General features: G+C 54.2%; 1 protein-coding gene across 1 annotated transcript in view; it reads right to left on the bottom strand.

The window, feature by feature from the left end:
• Positions 1–17,856, bottom strand: part of HTRA1 (HtrA serine peptidase 1) — a 49,904-nt gene that overhangs the window by 5,772 nt on the left and 26,276 nt on the right. The window contains exons 2-5 of the mRNA XM_059398746.1: positions 17,313–17,412; positions 16,692–16,896; positions 1,475–1,669; positions 450–482 (exon numbers count right to left, since the gene is read on the bottom strand). Of these exons, the coding sequence (XP_059254729.1) occupies positions 450–482; positions 1,475–1,669; positions 16,692–16,896; positions 17,313–17,412 (533 nt within the window). The remainder of the gene's footprint in view (positions 1–449; positions 483–1,474; positions 1,670–16,691; positions 16,897–17,312; positions 17,413–17,856) is intronic.

Raw genomic sequence — 17,856 nt, 5'->3', positions numbered from 1 at the left:
GGGGGGGAATCAGGGGGTGTAACTCCTCATTCCAGCCAGGTCTTGAGGGAGGGCCTCTGGCCAAGACAAAGACTGTGGAGGAGCCAAGCCAGCTCCTGCAGCGGCCTGGAGACCTCCTCTGAGGCCACGACTTTCTATAACAGGCCGGAAGTGCTGACACCTTCAAAATAAAGGCCTCCTGCTCCCGCTACTCCCGGATAGGACCTGAATTCCACCGCCCTGATTTATAACCCTGAAACAGGAGCGTGTCCTCAGGCAGACTCCAGGGGCCTTGCTCTTTTCAGAAAAGATAAGAAGGGTAATTTGCAAAGATAGAGTACATTCACAGATTTCACTTTAAAAGAATTAGATAATGTGCTTTGGCAAGTTCAAGTCTGAAAAGAAAGCAAAAAAAAAAAAAAAAAATAGCATATACAAGTATTTTAAAAGAAAAAAAAAAAAGGCCTTACCAGGTTTACTAATGGGCCTCCTGAGTTTCCATACTGAAATTAAGCAAAAATTAAAAGGTTATGAGTTCCTATCTTTACATATTCCAAAGTATTTCCCTGCCTGGCATGCCCCTGGGTTCAGGTTTTCTCAGATTTGTTGCTGTCAACCTAATATTTTGCTGAAAAAAGGGATCTTAAAATTTTTCAGGGAGTTTCAGATGTGCTATAAATGAGATGTTTTTGGGGGGGGGGGGGGGCGGCTCCGAAGCCCAGAGGCCAACTCTGACCTCCCGACAGCGCCCGGCACTACTTCCTTCTCTTGGCGACAGCCCGGCTGCCAACTGGCTCAAGGATTTCCAGACTTCACCACCTCCCAGCTCTGCGACCCCTGCTTCGCTGCCGGGGCTGGAAACCTGCACGGTTTGTTCTTTTTCCATGACTTTATGCAGATCGCAGAAAAGTTTGGGAATAAAACCTACTCGAGGCAGCAAGTGCGTAAAATGCGTTTCGTCTTATCTATTAAACAGATGTGGGGGGTGGAGCATTACTCTTTAGAAACACCTACCCCGTAAGATGACTGCCGAAGGGAAAAAAGGGTGACTTTAAAAAAGATCCCGTTGATGAGACGGTGTGGAGCAAAGCCCGGCCTCCTTAGACATCGGTCAGTAAGAGCCTAAGGCTCAGACCGTGCCCCAAGGCAGAGCGAACACCTGGGGGGGCCGGGGGGAGGGGCAGCAGTGTCCATGCCTGCATGAGCATCCCTTCTACACAAAGCCTCAAAAGCAGCTCCGCCAAAGGGCCTAGAAGCAGAGGAGCCGTGGCCTCTGCCATGGGATGGAAGCTCCTCTGGGCTACGGACCTTGGCGTATCTGAAGGCCCCTTCACAGGAGCCCCTGGGGATGGCAAAGGCTGAGGACGGCCCCTCGGCCTCATCTGCTCTAGGGGTTCCACGGGAACTCCCTGCCCGGCACCTGGAGCGCCCTGACTCCACCCCTGGTCCCCAAGCCCGGCTTCCCGAGCGCCCGGCCCGACCCCGCAGGGCTCACGTTGATGATGGCGTCCGTCTGGATGTAGTCCATGTCCGAGTTCCGGAGCCCCAGCTCTTTGCCGCCTCGCTGGGTGGTACTGACGATCCCGGTGGTGACTGTGTTTTGAAGGGAAAACGGGCTTCCGATGGCGACCACGAACTCTCCTGGCCTCAGCTCAGAGGAGCGGCCAAGCAGCAGGACCGGCAGCCGTCCCTGGAACCACAAGGTGGGCGTCGCTGCGGTCAGTGAACAGCACGGACCGACGCGCCACGCGGCGACAGGCGTTGCGGGAAAGCGAGGTCAGGCCCGCCATCCCTTCCAGGCCGAGGCCACACGGCCCCTCCCACCCACTGCCACCAGCATGTTGCAAGCTGTCGCGGGGCCAAGGAAAACACAGAAGGTCACGCGAGGCCGTCTCGGGGTCACACATCTTGAAGCTATCAGCACAGACTTAATGAAACCTTGAGACTAGGAGACACAGTCTGGATTCGGGGCCCGGCTGCCTATGGCCGTCTTAGAGAGTGAAGATGCGTGGAGGGATCCTGAGCTCACACCCCCCAGGGTGCAAAGGATCAGTTCCCACTATCAGAGGCACATCTGTCCAGAGTCCTGTGGAGCCAGAGGCCCTGAGGGCGGGAACTGCACAGTCCCCACTGGGTGAGGCTCCACACTGAGTACAGGGCAATTCTGGTGACAGGCAGAGGGGGCATCCGGGTGACAGGCATCGAACCCCCCCGCCACCTCTCCACTAGCACCAAGACCCAAGATGTAGGCTCTCCCCTCGCCTGAAAAGACCCTCCATGAACCACCTCTGCTCCCTGGCCCTAGTGAACTCACTAATCCAACAAGCCCCTTCCCCGATGCCCTCGGAGGCCAGGCACAGTCAGAGGCTCCACACCAGTCTTCAGACCGGATCTAGCCAGCTGGAGCGGCCGGGGCTGGGGCGTCCATGAGGAAGGTGAGGCCCTCCCCTTCCTTTCCTTCCAGAGCCAAGCAAACCTCCCGAGTTCCTCTCGCCTTTGTTCCCCAACAAGAGGAGCAGCTGCCCCCAAACAACCAGGCCCAGGCCCAGGAGGCCCTGACCTCCTGCAAATAGCACTTCCAGTCCTCCTGTTTGTCCACCTCAAAAAAGAAAGGAAGAGGTGGGGGGCGGGGCAGGAAGGTGGGGTGAGTCGAAATGAGCCGTTACTTTCGCAGCTCAGAGCAGACACCCTGAGAGCAGATGAGGTGAGGTGAGGTGATCACTGGGCCCGTTTCACAGATGAAAAAATTGAGGCTCCAAGAGACTGGGTGACTTGAGACAGAGCAGAGACTCGCACCTGGGACTGGGACCCTGAGCCCAGACCCATCGGCTCCACAGCACTGTGCCACAAAGACCCCTCCCCACCCCAAATAAGAAAGATACTGGGCCAAAAAGTGCGTGGAGGAAGGAACGTTGAAGAAGGGATCTAAGACTGACTTTGAGAAGAAACGCCTCTCAGAGCACAGCCAGGGAGGGGCCCAGGAGAGCTGTGAAGAGCACAGACCCCGGCCAGGCTGCCTGATTAGATCCTGGCCCGAGTTTACAACCACTCGGGTCTCAGTATTCGCATCTGGAAAATGGGACTACCACGCACGGCACACCGCTCTCATGAGTTGGTTGTGAGAAGGAGGTGACAAGACCCCAACAGCCCTTGAATATCGCCTGGCTCGTGTGACGCATCCTGTCAGTGGGACAGGTAAGCGTCCCAGAAGTGATGGTGATTGTTGCTGCCTTGGAGATCTGTGCAGACCTAGTGAGGGAACCCCACCCACTAAACTCCCACAAGCTAGCCCGTGTCACCCAGCCTTCCACCCAGGAAAAGGCTGGCGGCACCGGGCTACCCTAACAGTGACCCCTGGGGTCACCTGAGGCCACAGTGCCCGTGCTGCTCTGGAAGGGGCAGGCCTGCCGCTCCACACTCCCTGAGCTCCTCGGCGTCCAGCGGCACGCTGGCGAGCTCAGCTCGGCCTGTTTACCCTGGGCCCATGCCAGCCACCCGTGCCAGCAATGATTTCATCCAACAGTCACAGCGGGTGGGCGAGGGGGGCCCGTGATGTGCACCAAGCCAGTCTGGGGGAGGCCTACTGGGGACCCAGCTGCTCCTTTAGGGCTGGGCAGAGGGACATGGCAAGAAAGACTCCTGGGGCTGGGTATGTCTGGCTTTTCACCAACTTCAAGGCAAGAGATCAAGTTCAAACAGAGAGGTGGGCCCAGCCCACATCAGCTCAGCCGCAATCTGGGAACCACATCAGAAAGTCCCTGGGGCAGGGCTGTGGAGATCCTAATTAGTCCTCGCCTACCCTGGGAAGATGCAGAGCAGGCTCCTGGTTCTCGGAGTTCAGAAGCAGGGGGGCCTCAAGACAGCACCCCCAGAGCTCTTCTTTCCCAAGTCTGAGCTCAGGCCCCGCGGACGAGGCAGGGAGGCAAACACGGAAGCTGTGAGGACGGAGGAGCGACACCCCGCTGAGGGGAGAGTCCCCGGGGCCCGCGAGCAGCTCTGCTGCGCTCATTGGGGAGCGGTCGGGACCCCCAGACCACTGTGAAGGTGTCACACTCAAGGGACTACATGGGCCTGGACAGGTGGACACCAGGGAGTCTCCCCCAAAACCAGTTCTCACTTAAACAAAATAGGGGACGTCTGGGTCCCAAGTGGCCAGTCAGATGTGCACCGATGGACCCCATGGGCAACATCAGATCTGCCTCGCATAAGTTTTATTCCCTCAAGCATCCCCTACATCATGAAGGACGATCGGAGACAGAAATAAGCAAGTGGACAGATCCCAAGGGGGCGGGGCTTTTAATGGGAAAACTTGGTAGATGTGAAAGGAAGGCGCCTTTCGCCTCCGGAGGTGGGGGTGGGGAGGTGGGCGTTAGGGCAGGTGTTCCCCATTTTACAGACGTGAAGACCGGGACTCCGAGACAGGGCGACCCCTCCCAGCTAAGGAGCAGCCTGGCTAGAGAAGAGGACAGGCCTCCTCACGGGCCGACCTGCACTCCAGGTACGTGTTAACCTGGAACCCAACTGTCGGCAGAAACCCTTGCAAGGGGGTGACATGGGATGGTCGTGTGGGTCAGGCCAGACTTAGAGCTCTCCAGGAAGCCGCCAGGTCTCCTCGCGGCCATCTGGCCCCCTGCTCCGCACAGGGGCTGCCGGCCCCACGAGCATCAGGCCCTCCGGCTGCCCCAGGTCGGAGTGGGGCTCCTCTGGGTTTCAGTCCTCACCCCGGCTCTGTCTGCTCAACGCAGCTACGCCTCTGCTGGCCAGACTCCTACTCGGTAACTGAGCATCCGACTCCATAGCTGTCTAGACACGAGCTCTGCGGGGGGTCTGGGGGAGACGAAACGCAGACAGGTCTCGCGCTTGACCTCCGGATGGGGAACACGGGTCCGCGCACTCCCGGCTCCCCTCCGCAGCGCCGTCCGAAGGCTGGTCCCCACGCCACCCACATCAGAGGCGCCCCAAGGCTCGCGGAGCAGACACTCTGCCCGAGTCTCCTTGTGAAGCGCCCCTCTCCTGACAGCCACTTCCCACACCCCAGCATCTCGGTGGAGCCTGGCTCGCAGCACGCCCGTGAGGCAAACCCAGACATCTCTCCTCCGCGTGGCAGGAGGCAAGGGGGTGAGCGGATCCCACTCCCACGTCAGCCTCTCGAACCACCGGGGGCCTGACAACGTGAACCGCGTGTGCACACCACGGCGGTGGGCTGGGAGAGCTCGTAAATGCCCACAGGAAATCCCCAAGGCTCCACAATGGAGAGCATGGGGCTCGAGACTGGTCCAAGTCCTCTGAGATGTTTCCGTTGTGCTGCTCGTTTTCAAGGCCACGCTCATGCCGACGAGAGCAGGGGTGGCTCTCTGCGAGGGGCCTCACTAACGCCACCACCGCAGAGAGCGGCTTTAAGAAAACATGACTCCCCCATCACCTGGGTTTCCAGCCCACTACCACCCGGGCCGGTGGAGGAAGACTTCGCCCAGGGGAGGACGGGAGGTGTCAGAAGTCCTGGGTGCGGACTCCAGACTTACCACGTCTGTGTTAAATGACTACGTACTACCCATAGGCAGGATGCTAATTGTGCGGTAGATTTAATGCGAAAACTTGGAAGAGGGTGGTGCACAGTGTGATTAAAGAAGGTTCTCCCATTCATTTAATTACAACAAACAACCAGCAGGCCTGGCAGCTCCGCTCCCGTGAAACACCACCAACATGAAAGAGAACTTTCTCGACAAGCATCCACTGAGTGTCTCTGACAAGCCGGGCCCAGTGAACACAGAGAAGATCAATCAATCCATCTGTGCCTCTAGGCCTACTGTCTGATGGGTTGGAGTCACATGGTAGTAAAAAGAGACAAAGTCCCAATCTCCATTGCCATGGTCAGCTCAGTCCAGAATGTTCCGTAAGAACTAAATAGAGATCAGAACTAAAAATGATTTGGGTGTATAATGAGGGCGTTTTTAGCTGCAAGTAACTGAAAACCCAACTCAAAGGGAATAAACGTCCAGCTGTTCAAGGGCAGGGTTGTGCGAGGGCCAGTCACATCAAAGACTCGTGGACATCTTTCCTTAGGTGGGATCAACTTAAGCCACCTCCATTCCGGGCGTTATATAAAGACAGGACTATGCCCAGTGGCAGGAAAGGATATCTTCTCCCCTATGAGTCTCTTTCGAAGAGCAAAGAATGTGGGGCCTAGCACCTTCTTCCTCCTGGGTCATCGGCCAGCAAGTAGTCATAAGGCTACCCCCAACCATTCTTTGGCAAGGGGAACATGGCCCCCACGATGGCCTTACCCTCCCCAGGATTCGGCTGTGTTAGGAATGAGTGGACGGACCAGGGCTGTACCAGCAGTCTGCTGTGGGTGAAGGCTGCAGAGCAGCGGCCACCAGCGGCCACCAAAGCTTGGGGCAAAGTGGTTCATTTTAGAGCAGCAATCCTAATACCTAACTGTGTTTGGGAAGGGCTCTGATAAGTAGATGCTCCTTCATGCAGGTTTTTATGGGGTAGAGATGGGAGCAAGAGGAAAAATCCTCATCGGAAAACCGTAACGGTCACAAGGGGTGCCTGGGTGGCACAGTCAGTTGGCTGTCCCATGTTTGATTTTAGCTCAGGTTATGATCTCAGGTCATGGGATCAAGCCCCATGTCAGGTTCTAAAAAAAACTGGTAATGGCCTGAGTGTTATTATTCCAATGACCCAGTATTCTCACTAAAATAAATAAATGAATTTTTAAGGAAAAAAAAAAGTAACAGTGAAGAAATTTTTGTGTTCATCAGTGCACGACACAAGTGATCCAAGCAGAGCCTGGCCAAACCCACCCCTCGTCCATGTGCCCTACGGGCCTCCTGCTCTGTCATTCCCTCTGCTGTTAGAGCCGGCTGCTCCGTGGGACCAATCCTCCGGCCTGTTCTGCTGCTCACGTTCCCCCAGTTAGGTGGTGGCAGTACCAGGACTAGAGTCCTCCCCATGCCCCCACCCAGGTGTCCTCTCCAGCCTCCCCTGCTCGCTGTCCGGATGCTCAGAGCACAGGACCTTTGCACAGCGGCAGGTGAGGGCAGCAGAGATGACACACAACAGGGTAGTTGGGGAGTCGAAGGACAACCAGCACGGAAACCAGCCAGAGGACGCCGAGTTCACGAGTCCCCAGGGTGAGGGCCTGGGCCGTGTTGCTTCTCCGATGCTGGGAGCCTGAATTATCCTCAGAGAAGCCCAGACTGGGGCTAGAGGCAGGCCTGTGCGGTACCACCTGCTTCGAGGACTCTGCATGGGACCCGGACTCACGCTGAAAGTGAATCACAAGCCCTGGAGCCCCTCAGGAAGAAAATTTGGGTGTGTGCTGAGTAAGGTCCCCGGGTGATGGCCTGCTTCAGGCTTCTTCTCCAGTAGCAGCCAAGGCTGGTGCAGAAGAGACGACTCAGACAAAGTCACACACATACCATATGCACACGCATACGCATACACACACATGTGCACACACACACACATGCACCCAGGCACAACCATATATGCCACTTCAGCCCCTGCAGACCCCAAGAGCACCACATCCCAGGCAGCAGGACAGCTGGGCTTGGACTTTGCCTTGTAGTAGATCATGCCATGACCTTGGGCCATTTGATTGGCTTCTTTGAGTCCTGGTTTTACCACTTCTAAAATAAGATTATTGAGGATGGTGATGTCCAAGGTCATCTCAGCTCCGACAATTAAGGTCCTTTCCAAAAGACCTGGATGATTTCCAAAAAACCTATTAGCAGACGATGGTTAAATTGGTGAGATCAGAAGAGGCACCACAGTCCTTAATAGATCTCTTTTCATACAACCCCCCAGTGGAGTCAGATGAGCCTGCAAGCTCGGGCCACAAGCGGAGAGGGGACTCTTGGAATTCTCCAGATGCCGGCTCAGCCAGGAGTCGGCTAGAGAGGCTCTAACAGCAAAGGCCCATCAGTCTTGCAGCTTCTGGCCACACTGGTTTGGCCTAATAGGCCTTGAGTCCCCACTCCAGTGCTCCCTCCTTCCCCAAAGCTTGCAGAGAAGGATGATGAAACAAACTAATAAAGCTAAAGGAAAAAAAAAATTTTTTTTAGCCTAATGAGGCAAGTGAACTACTTCTTTTTCTTCCTTGGAAAGTATAAAGTACTCCTGTTACAAAAATATTTTCTGTTGCCGAATCTGCAGGAGCCACGGCCTCCGCCAGCCACCCAGCAGGCCCATTTTCAAGGGCCCGGGGCTTCCAGGCTGGTCCTGGGTGTCGCTTGAAGCTTGCTTCAAAGGCTAATGTTGCAGCAGTTGGCAGGGACTCAACCGAGTGATTCAACGTGCTTTCTGGAAACAGTTATGCTAACCTTTCATTTTCTTTTAAAAATATGTGATGGAGAAAATAGCACATCCCCCATACCCAGCAAGAAGCAGAGCTCTCGAACCTGCTTGCTTCCCTTGGAAAAGCAGACTAAGCTGGGCATCAGCATCTAAGGCTGTTCCACCGAGGGCTGTGGGGGAGACAGGAGAAGTGGGGAGACAGGAGAAGTGGGGAGTCCGGGGGAGAGAGAAAGAGGAACAGAGTCTGATCGTGTCCAAGCAGAAAGAGAAAAGGCAAACACGACCACCTTCGTCCTCCCTGTTTACATAACCCACCGTGATATTTCTCCTGCCAGCTAACTGTGACCAGAAACATGAGCATCTTGAAAATTCCCTTACGCTTGTTGTTTAAACCACAAAATGTCAACAGTTCTATGCAGAAGCCCAGCGGCCGGTGACTGTACAAATTCTGTGGCACCCGGAGGAGGCAAACCATGGTCTCCATCAAGAGTCACTCTGGTTTTCGTATACACCGGCCCCTCTGATCCCTCCACTTTTATCCACGGACTTCAGCTTCATGGATGCTGCTCCAAGAGATTTTGGCCAATAAATACTGGTTTTTTAAAAACTGGTGAATATGAAAATGGAAAAGGAAAGAATGAACAAGCCAGATGTTAAAAGCGCCTTCCAGAAGGGAAGGGCAGTGGTCTCTCTCTGGTCAATTCAGGGCACAATGCACAGCAACCACCCAGTTGAGATGGTCGGTGACACAGGCCTATTATATTAAATTAATTAACATATATTTGTGGCATAAAATGGGGTCATAGAGAATATTCTCACCACAAAACCAATGGTTTCTATGAGCTGCCCAGTGGCCAAAGCAAAGAGGGAAATACCATGAGTCACACACTCTTGTTATCAGATTCTGGTGCCTTAAATAACAAGAGTGACTTGATAAGCATTACTAAATGCTAATGTATTAATGCATTAAATAATCAGTTCTCAATTCACCAGAATGTCTTATTTCTCCCATGCCACAGAAGGTGGCCATGGTGATTGCAGGAAGCCAGATTTGCGAAATTGCATCTATACTGCTATGAAAAGAGCAGCTCATTACAAAGTCTTCGCACCTACAGATTCTCAAGAGATTGACATAAAAAACTGGAGCTTTCCAGAATATGACCAGGAATTCCCCAAGAACAAGACCAGTAAGAAATGTAGACAATATGCACAGAAACCAGCTAATAACCGGAAACAGTAGCTTGGGCTCTGAAGGGCTCTAATAAACTCACTGAGAAATAAGTTTGCGCTTGATTCAGGGTCCAGCCTTGCCCCCTAATCTTCCCCTAGGTTGGCTCTGTCCTTCCTTGTCCTTCCTGTCACCCCAGACATAAGCTTCCTGCCTACACTACCTACAGAGGCCTCCCCAGCCCTCCGTGCCTCCTGCCTCTTCTGTTTGTTCCTTTTCTGTACTTGTTACGCTATTATCCCATTTTTTCTGTTTCCCCCGCTTGCCTGTCGTCCCGGGGTCACGCGGCTCTTGTGCGTGGCTGATACGTGCTCAGGGCCTAATACGGTGTTTGCCCAAGACAGAGGCTCAGTAAAGCCTTACAGAATCCATGAATGAATAAACAGTAACTGAAGAAAATGAACCACCGAGACCTTAAAAGATCTTTTGGATTTGGAATTGGATAATCATTTTCAAAACATCTTGGAATTCTACTGAAAATGCAGAGAAATGAGTAAACACAAAGCTTCTCTGCTTAATCCACCAAAAGCGATGCAGCAGCAGCATCAGCAAAGAAACACAGTTTGAGCACACGCACATGTACATGCACACATGCACACACACACGTGCACGCATGCACACATGCACCAGCCCCAAGAGACAGAGCAAGTGAATTCAGCCTCTCTGTGCTCTGCCCTTTGGTCACCTAGAGCTTGGGTCTTATGAGCATATTTGGCCTCTAGCACACTCAGCTCCTCTAGGACAAGGTGTTAATTGTCTCACACTGGGGTTGGCAAACTTCATCTATGAAAGGCCCAAAAGTAAGTATTCTCGGCTTCATGGGCCATGTGGTCTCCATCCTAATGACTCCACTCTGCTGATACAGCACAAAAGCAGCCACAGACTCTAAATCACGGGCATGGCTCTTTCGCAATAAAACTTTATTTACAAAAACAGATGGAGGGCCAGATGTGGCCTACAAGCCACAGGTGACCAGCCCTGGACTCTCCCGCATTGTTACGTACTCGCTAAACTGTCCAACGGAAGCAGTGTATGTCTGTATGTCCCCGCTCCCCGCTCAGTGATGGAGACGGGAGACATTCCGGATGCAGCACCTACATGTTCAGTCCCAACAACCCGGGAACCGCTTTGTCAGAACCATAAATAAGAGTCTTAACCTAATTCCCTGACAAGAGAGCGCCAATGTGAAAAAAGGCATTACCATATTAAGAGAAAAACACAGCCAAAGAATTTCCTTAACAATCAGCTAACTTCTTGAACCCAGGCCAGAGAACACACACGGGCTCCGGTTTTGATAGTTTGGGGAACTGAAACATTTCCACATTCCAGAAGGAGCTGCAGTCCCAGCAGAAGGGGCCACGTCCCCATCGGCCTCTGGACAAAGGCCGCGCAGAGGAATGAGGGCCGCCGCTCCGCTGCCTGGTTTACATTCCCTGATGAAATATTGATTCCCACGCCCTGAAAATGGTAAAAATCAATACAGTAACAGAAGCCTGGTAACATCACCAGGGGCCCGGGCGCCGGCAGCAAATTCAAGGGCAGCCCTCGAAGCTCCGGCACCCAGAGCACGAGACCACAGATGACCCGCACAGAGGCAGCGAGGGAAAGAATCCGAAATGGAAAAACACAGAAACGAAGTTAGAGGGTGACTACGGCAGTGCCATTGCAGCCCAGGCTCCCAGTCGCTTTACGAGGCTGCGGGACGGACTCCAGGAGATGCGAAGCCGTCCCAGCCCGGCCTCTGTGTTATCTGATTCACTCCTGGACGGCTCCGGCGGCTGAGTCAGCGGCTTCCGACAATCAGGTTGTCGGAGGAGAACGGGCCAGCGGCGGGCATGAGTCACGCCGAGCGCTGCCCCACCCCCGCCCTCGCCACCGTCCCGGGGGCCACCCGGACCCTCCTCGCTGAGGACTCGGGACAGAGTCACGGCGCACCGGGCCAGACCTTGAGACACAGGCCTGGAGGAGACAGAGCCCGCTGAGCAGCTGCTGGCACCTGCGCTTCGAAGGCCCAGGGCCACCACGCCCCGCGCCCCCCGGCCCCGAGTGACCCCTGTCCTGAGCTTCAGGGATCAGAAGCGGGCTCAGCAGTAAGAGGACCCTGTGTAAACAGAGCAGCCCCCCGCCCCGCAGTCTTCCTCTTCAGCCACTTCAAACGGCTCTGGCCTGTAGGTGGCCGGCGGCCCGAAGGTGGCCGGGGACGGATGCAGGCCTGGGTGGGGAGGGAAGAAAAATACCTCACAGGCCTCAACCTGGCGGCCTGCACACGTCTCCCTGCCTGCTGGCGTCAGGGGGAGCGCCCACAGGAAACCTCCCTGACTCGGCCGCACTCCGATTGCCCGAGACCACAGGGCTGCCGGAGCCCGGGCGAGGCCGGGTGTCCGTCCAAAGCGGGCGGCCCCGGGGATCGGATGAGGCCTGGCTGCCGAGTGTGGGCCGGGGAGGTGGGGTGGCGGCCGGCCCCCTGCGCCATCAGGCCCTCATCAGAGAAGGGGCCCCGGGGCCTCCCCACTCAGCCATGCCTCAGAGCCGTGGGCCTCACTTCCTCCTGAGCAGAGAGCGCTGGGGCCGGTCCTGGGACCCCGCTGTCCCGCAGCGACCACCTGACAAGTGCGTCAGGCCGGCGTGTCCCTCCCACTCCAGCAGCGCCCAGAGACCTAAATCAGCAAGTAAGACAACCATCGACTGGGCTAAGGAGATGGGGGTTGGTGGTGAAGAGTGAAATGCGACCGTCCTCAGAGTGGCCGTCCAGGCCGGCGTGGGGATGTGGGGAGCTGCCCAGGGCAGCCGGGGGAAGGGCTGTCCAGGGCAGAATTTCCGGCGGGACCCGAAGGATGGGAAGGGCGGCTCTGGAACAGCTGTGGGGACACAGCCCGGGAGCCATGGCCTGGACCCCAGGAGAGCAGCTCTGGCGCCGGGAGGCCAGAGAGGAGGGGAGGCGAGGCAGAGTGGGAGAGGGGAGGAGGGAGATGAGGCTGGGAAGAGGGGTGCGGGGGTGCCCCATCAGGCCGGGCCCCCGAGGACGTGTGTGAAGGGCAGACAGCACAGGGTCCAAAAGCTGGACTCAGCAAGGGAAGCAGAGGCTTTTCTGCTGGTGCTTCCTCAGGGACACAGCTGGGGCACCCCGCTAACAAACGTGGCTTTCCCCGCTCACCGTCTTCAGCACATGCCCATACTTCTGTCCTGGAGTCCGGCCTAGAGAGACCAAGTCCCTCTCCTTTGACCCCCCCCCTCCTTCTCTATCTCTCTCCCTCTCACCCTCTCTTCGAGAACTACTTGGGGGGGGGGGGGACTGCACAGACAAAATGCTGCCTTTGGATAAAATTTCTGAATGTTCTGCAAACACGGCCCGTGTCATGTTGAACACATTTGGAAACAGTTTGTATCTGAAGCTGAACTCGTCTGCCCTCGAAGCTGCTTTCTATTAAAATGTTTGCATGCACACTGTCCCCGCTTCCTGGCACTGGCATTCCCTCCCCTCTTCCCACAGCGGCTAGCCCCAGGAAAGAGGAGGTGCAAATCCTAGGGCAGGAGCACAGAACGGGCTGTGGGTGAGGGGATGGGCCTACAGGGGGCACCCTCTTCTCCCAACTTGGGATGTGGGGGACAAGGGGACAGACTAGGCCGCTCCGCTGGCGAGCCTCCTTCTGAAAGCTCTGACGTCTCCAAACTCAGCAGGGAAAGTAAGTGCACATGTGTCTTCTCAGCAGTGAGAAGCAAAAACAGAGTTCTTTGGTCCCCAGCCCAGACATGTCGCTGGCAATCTCAGGCCAAGGGGGGCGGGGGTTCACTGGAGACACGAGGGGAGTTCCAAGAATGGAAAGAAAAGTAGACAGATCAGGTCAGAAAGGGAACCCAGCGCCCCAGCGGGGCAGGGGAGACTGCTCAGCCGCAGGGGCTCTACCAGCATCGCCCATGGGCGCAGGCAGGTTTTGTGAGGCCTCCGAGGGGAAGGCCAGCTGGATCCAGGGGTCCTGTGTCCTGTGTCCACCCCCTGGCCCCAGGAGGGTGGGCCACCATGACTACTGGTCCCACCAAGACTGTCCAGTGGGGGAGACGTAGCCCCCAGTGTAAATGCTAGCTGCTGTTCTCAGGAGACGGGGGTGCTGAATGACAAGGAAGCATGACAACAGATGTCCAGGGTTATTTCTATTCCTTAACAATATCAAGGGACCCCTGGGTGGCTTAGTCAGTTAAGCATCCGACTCTTGACTTCAGCTTAGGTCACCGTCTCAGGGTCCTGGGATCAAGCCCTGAGTCAGACCCTGTTCCTAAAATAAATTTTAGAAAGAATCTTAAATTTTATTTCTAAAATAAATTTTAGAAAGAATCTTAAAAAAAAAAAAAAAGTATTGAGAATACCACCCTCAGGAAGGACAATAGCTCTTAAAGTAAGGGACAGCCTCCGAATGAAATCACGACGGTGGGGGCAGGAAACGCGCCCAGGCTGGAGCCACCAAGTTAGCCACTGAGCTCGCGGACGTGGTGGACAGTCCCATCAATTTCCTTGGGTTATTAGAAAACAGCCTGGGAGGCTGGGTCACAGCCTCATGCGGCAAGGCAGCATTTGGAATGATTTTCGATCCTCAGGCCCAATTTTGTTGGTTCTGTTTCGGCTGCTCTGAGTCGTCCCCCACCGCCCCGTTTCTGGTCCTTAGCTGTTCCCGAGAGTGACCCAGCGCAAGGCGCGCGCACAGCCCGTCCCCAGCCTGCGGTTTATTCGTCCCCGTGCTCAGGCGGACTCAGATCTGCTGGGAGGAGAGGCTCCTTCCAAACTGAGCCTCGTTCCAAGCCAGCCTCCGCCCCCTCCTCATAATCAATCATCAAACAAAAGAGAAAGAGCTGGAAGAGATGGTTTTACTCTACCCCCCATCACTTTCCAACCACTATCAGCAAAAAAAAAAGCAGTTTAGTCAGTGGAAACCAGTCTCTTGTGTGGGTGTCTGCAATTTAATATCCATTCATTTCCGATTCCTTTTTGAAAAGCCACATTTACTTCAACTTTTCAATGTTAAGCATCTTTTTCTCGAGCTAGAAACAGCCCTCAAATACCATGCAGCCGGCACAGGGCTGGCCTCCCGCGGGCAGCAAGGGCCGGGACAGAAACACGGCCAAGATGGTCCGCTGAGATCTTTCTTGCCCTGCCTGGACATGTCGGGGATGACACCAAGACCGTCTCCACCTTGGCTCATAATCTGAAAAGAATCTCCCCCCTGGCCAGCGGCACATTACTGCCCACGCATTCCAAACACAGAATTACTCAGTGGCAGCAGCTCACGCAGATTCTGGGCCAGCGCCGTGCCTGCAGAGAGCCCCACTGCTGGCTGCCTTCCAGGGGCTCGGAATGGGGGGGGAGCTGAAAAGTCATGTGTGTGGCCACAGGATGTGCTATTCTGGCTAGCCTCCTTCCGGTGAGACTACCACATCCTGGACACTTCCTAGCGGCAGGTTCCTAAACAGAGAAGCACCAGCCTTCCCGGGGAGCTATTTAAAGTCCAGCCAGCCCATCCCACCAAAAGGCCAGGTTGCATCCATCCAGTAAGGGCCATGGCCTTGGGGACTTGAGGGTCAGAGGCAGGTTCATTTCCCCACAGCACAGCTGTGTGACTTCGGGCAGGTTACTTAAGCTCTCTGAGCCCCTATTTCGTCCTCTATAAAATGCGGATGATAGAGCCGTCTTGCTGATTAGGTGGACATTACAAATGAAGGCAGAGGCTGGGTCAGGCGGTTGGAGCTCATCAAGCAGAAGTTATTATGATTATGTCATGACCAATAGACACATTTTCAAAGATAGTTATTGCTAGAAATTCCACAGCTACCTAATAGAAGTAATATCTGACTGAGACCTTGCTGAAGGCCAGTTTCCTACACCAACCGCAGAGCCCGTTGCTGTCCTGATGAAGAGCAGACAGAGGAAAAAAACAGCCCGTGGGCTCCTACGGTGGTCTGCCTTCACGGTCCACATCCAGGCGAAGGTGTGTAAAGATCTGGTCAAAAGACCCCTCATGGCTCTCAGTCTAGGATCTTTCCCTGGGCCCACAAGAAGATTCCAGCCTACCGGAAGTCTTCCTTCCTTCCACAGGAAGTCCCGAAAATTACAAGGACATGAAGAAACCAAAAAATGCGACCTCACTGCAAACCAAACCTTGCCTACCGACATCTACCGACAAGTGGGAATTGTTGATGGTCTGGTAGGACCTGGATTTAATTTCAGGTATGAAGTCTTCACTACACAAATCAAACAGGGCAAACATGACTACAAGGAGAACGTTTAAATAAAAAGCAAACCATTTTCAAATACAGCATTTCTCAGATTGAATTCACTGTGTCTCAGTTTAAAAAAAAAAAAAAAAAGGTTCCAAGCACAGATGCTTATCACCTGGGGTGTACACCCTTTCGTGGGAGAGAGCTGTGCACATTAGCATATCAAAAGTTCTGAGAAAGTCTCCAAGAAAGAAATCCATTAGCTCTGCTTTAATTCAAGGTTTCCAAAACTTTTTGAAGAAGGGAGCATTGTTAACACGTCTAGAGGGGCGCCTAGATGGCTCAGTGGGTTAAGGGTCCAACTCTTGGTTTCAGCTCGGGCCATGATCTCAGGGTCGTGGGATCGAGCCCTGCGACTGGCTCTCTGCTCAGTGGAGGGTCTGCTTGGGCTTCTCTCTCTCCCTTCCCCCATCCCTTCCCTTCTCCCTCTCTCAAATCACAGATAAAGCCTACACACACACACACACACACACACACACACACACACACGCATGCACACACACACATCCAGTAACCCCGAAAAACCCCAATTTGGGAGACATGGCTTGTTTTCAAACCCAGTGAAACACATGAATGAATAAAAATGAACACAAAAGAACAAGAGTTGCCTCAGGAATGGAAGGGAGACTCAATATTCACTGCTTACCTACTAATTTCTTTATAAAACTATTGCTTTCTTTTATAAAAATATAAGCTTCCATTTTTAAAACTCTGATCTTACAGCCTGCTTCTTAAAGATGCTTCCACAGGTCCCCCCGCTTTCCCTCACCAGAAGCCACACTCAGTATCTCCCAAATGCTCTCCTCTTGGGGTCCAGTCTTGACTGGTTCTCGGGAATCAGGGTGCTCTGGACCTCTAACTTCTCTCAGGCTTGGCCACCTGGAAACTCAGGTCTGCAGGCAGGGAGCGGACTTACCTCGTGGTCAATTTTGATAAGTGCAATGTCTGCTTTCTCATCCACATCCTTGATTTTGGCTTCATAGGTTGCACCGTTCTTCAGCTCAACCTTGACCCGATGCTTGTTGGTCACCACGTGGGCGTTTGTCACAATCAGTCCATCTTCAGACACGATAAAGCCAGACCCACTGGCCACCGGCACCTCCCTCTTAGAAAAAGGAAGCCTAGAACCCAGAGGACAGCCCAGTTAAGCCCCAAACACCTTCAGATCAACTGTTCAACGTACTGATTCAGCAACACACATCTAGGAATTTACTTTACATGCCGGGTCTATTTAACCTTCAAAACAACGGAAGGCTACTGATTTTTGCAAGCATCCAAAAATTCCACTTACAAAATATTCTTAGGGACTCTATTCAGAGCTAGAGGTTCTTAAGTGATCTAGAAGGGTCAGAAGGTATATTCAAACAGTCTAAGGGGAAAGCATACTAAGGGTGAAATGTTATCTTCCCGTAGGAACATATTTGGTGGCTCTTGGACATTTCAAAGGGCCCCAGAAACAGCCCTAATGCTTTGCTAATGGCAGCGCGTTCCAGTGGTAGCCTCAGAGGCCATGGGAAAACAAGAAGGCCCTCTTTACTTGCGAAACAGCTCAATGTGAACCACGGCAGGAGCGATCTTCTCCACCACGTCGGCAATGAAGTTGTATTTATGGCGCAGACTGTTGGGGTCCTCCGGGCCTGAGAACAAAGCAAAGACAGGACACATCAAGACGCGGTGCTCTGTGCTGTGGCTCCTGAGAAAGACATGGGTGAGAAGGGGCCAAAATACACACCCGGACCTTTGGAACCCCAGACAAGTGAGAACAAGACCCCAGACCTGCACTCTATTGCAAAGGTTCTCGGGGCTCACAAGGGAACTTCCACTCACGTAAGAGGTAACACCCATCAGAGATGACCTCTTTGCTCTGCTTCTCTCCTCCCAATGGTTTCACTGCAAAAATGCTGACCCAGAGGCACCAGCTGATACCTGGACCTCCTAGCAGCTCCTCGGCAAAGGTGGTGAGGCAAGGGGTCATGGTCACGGTCATGGCACCACCCTCCGCCATGCCCCTGCCAGTTCCCACAGTGCCACAGAGAAGCAGCCACTCCCAGCATGCCACTGCTACCAAACCACCGAGCGGA

This window comes from Mustela nigripes, chromosome 4, assembly GCF_022355385.1.
Source record: "Mustela nigripes isolate SB6536 chromosome 4, MUSNIG.SB6536, whole genome shotgun sequence".
Taxonomy (NCBI): Eukaryota; Metazoa; Chordata; class Mammalia; order Carnivora; family Mustelidae; genus Mustela; species Mustela nigripes.
This window is presented reverse-complemented; position numbering and strand designations above follow the sequence as displayed.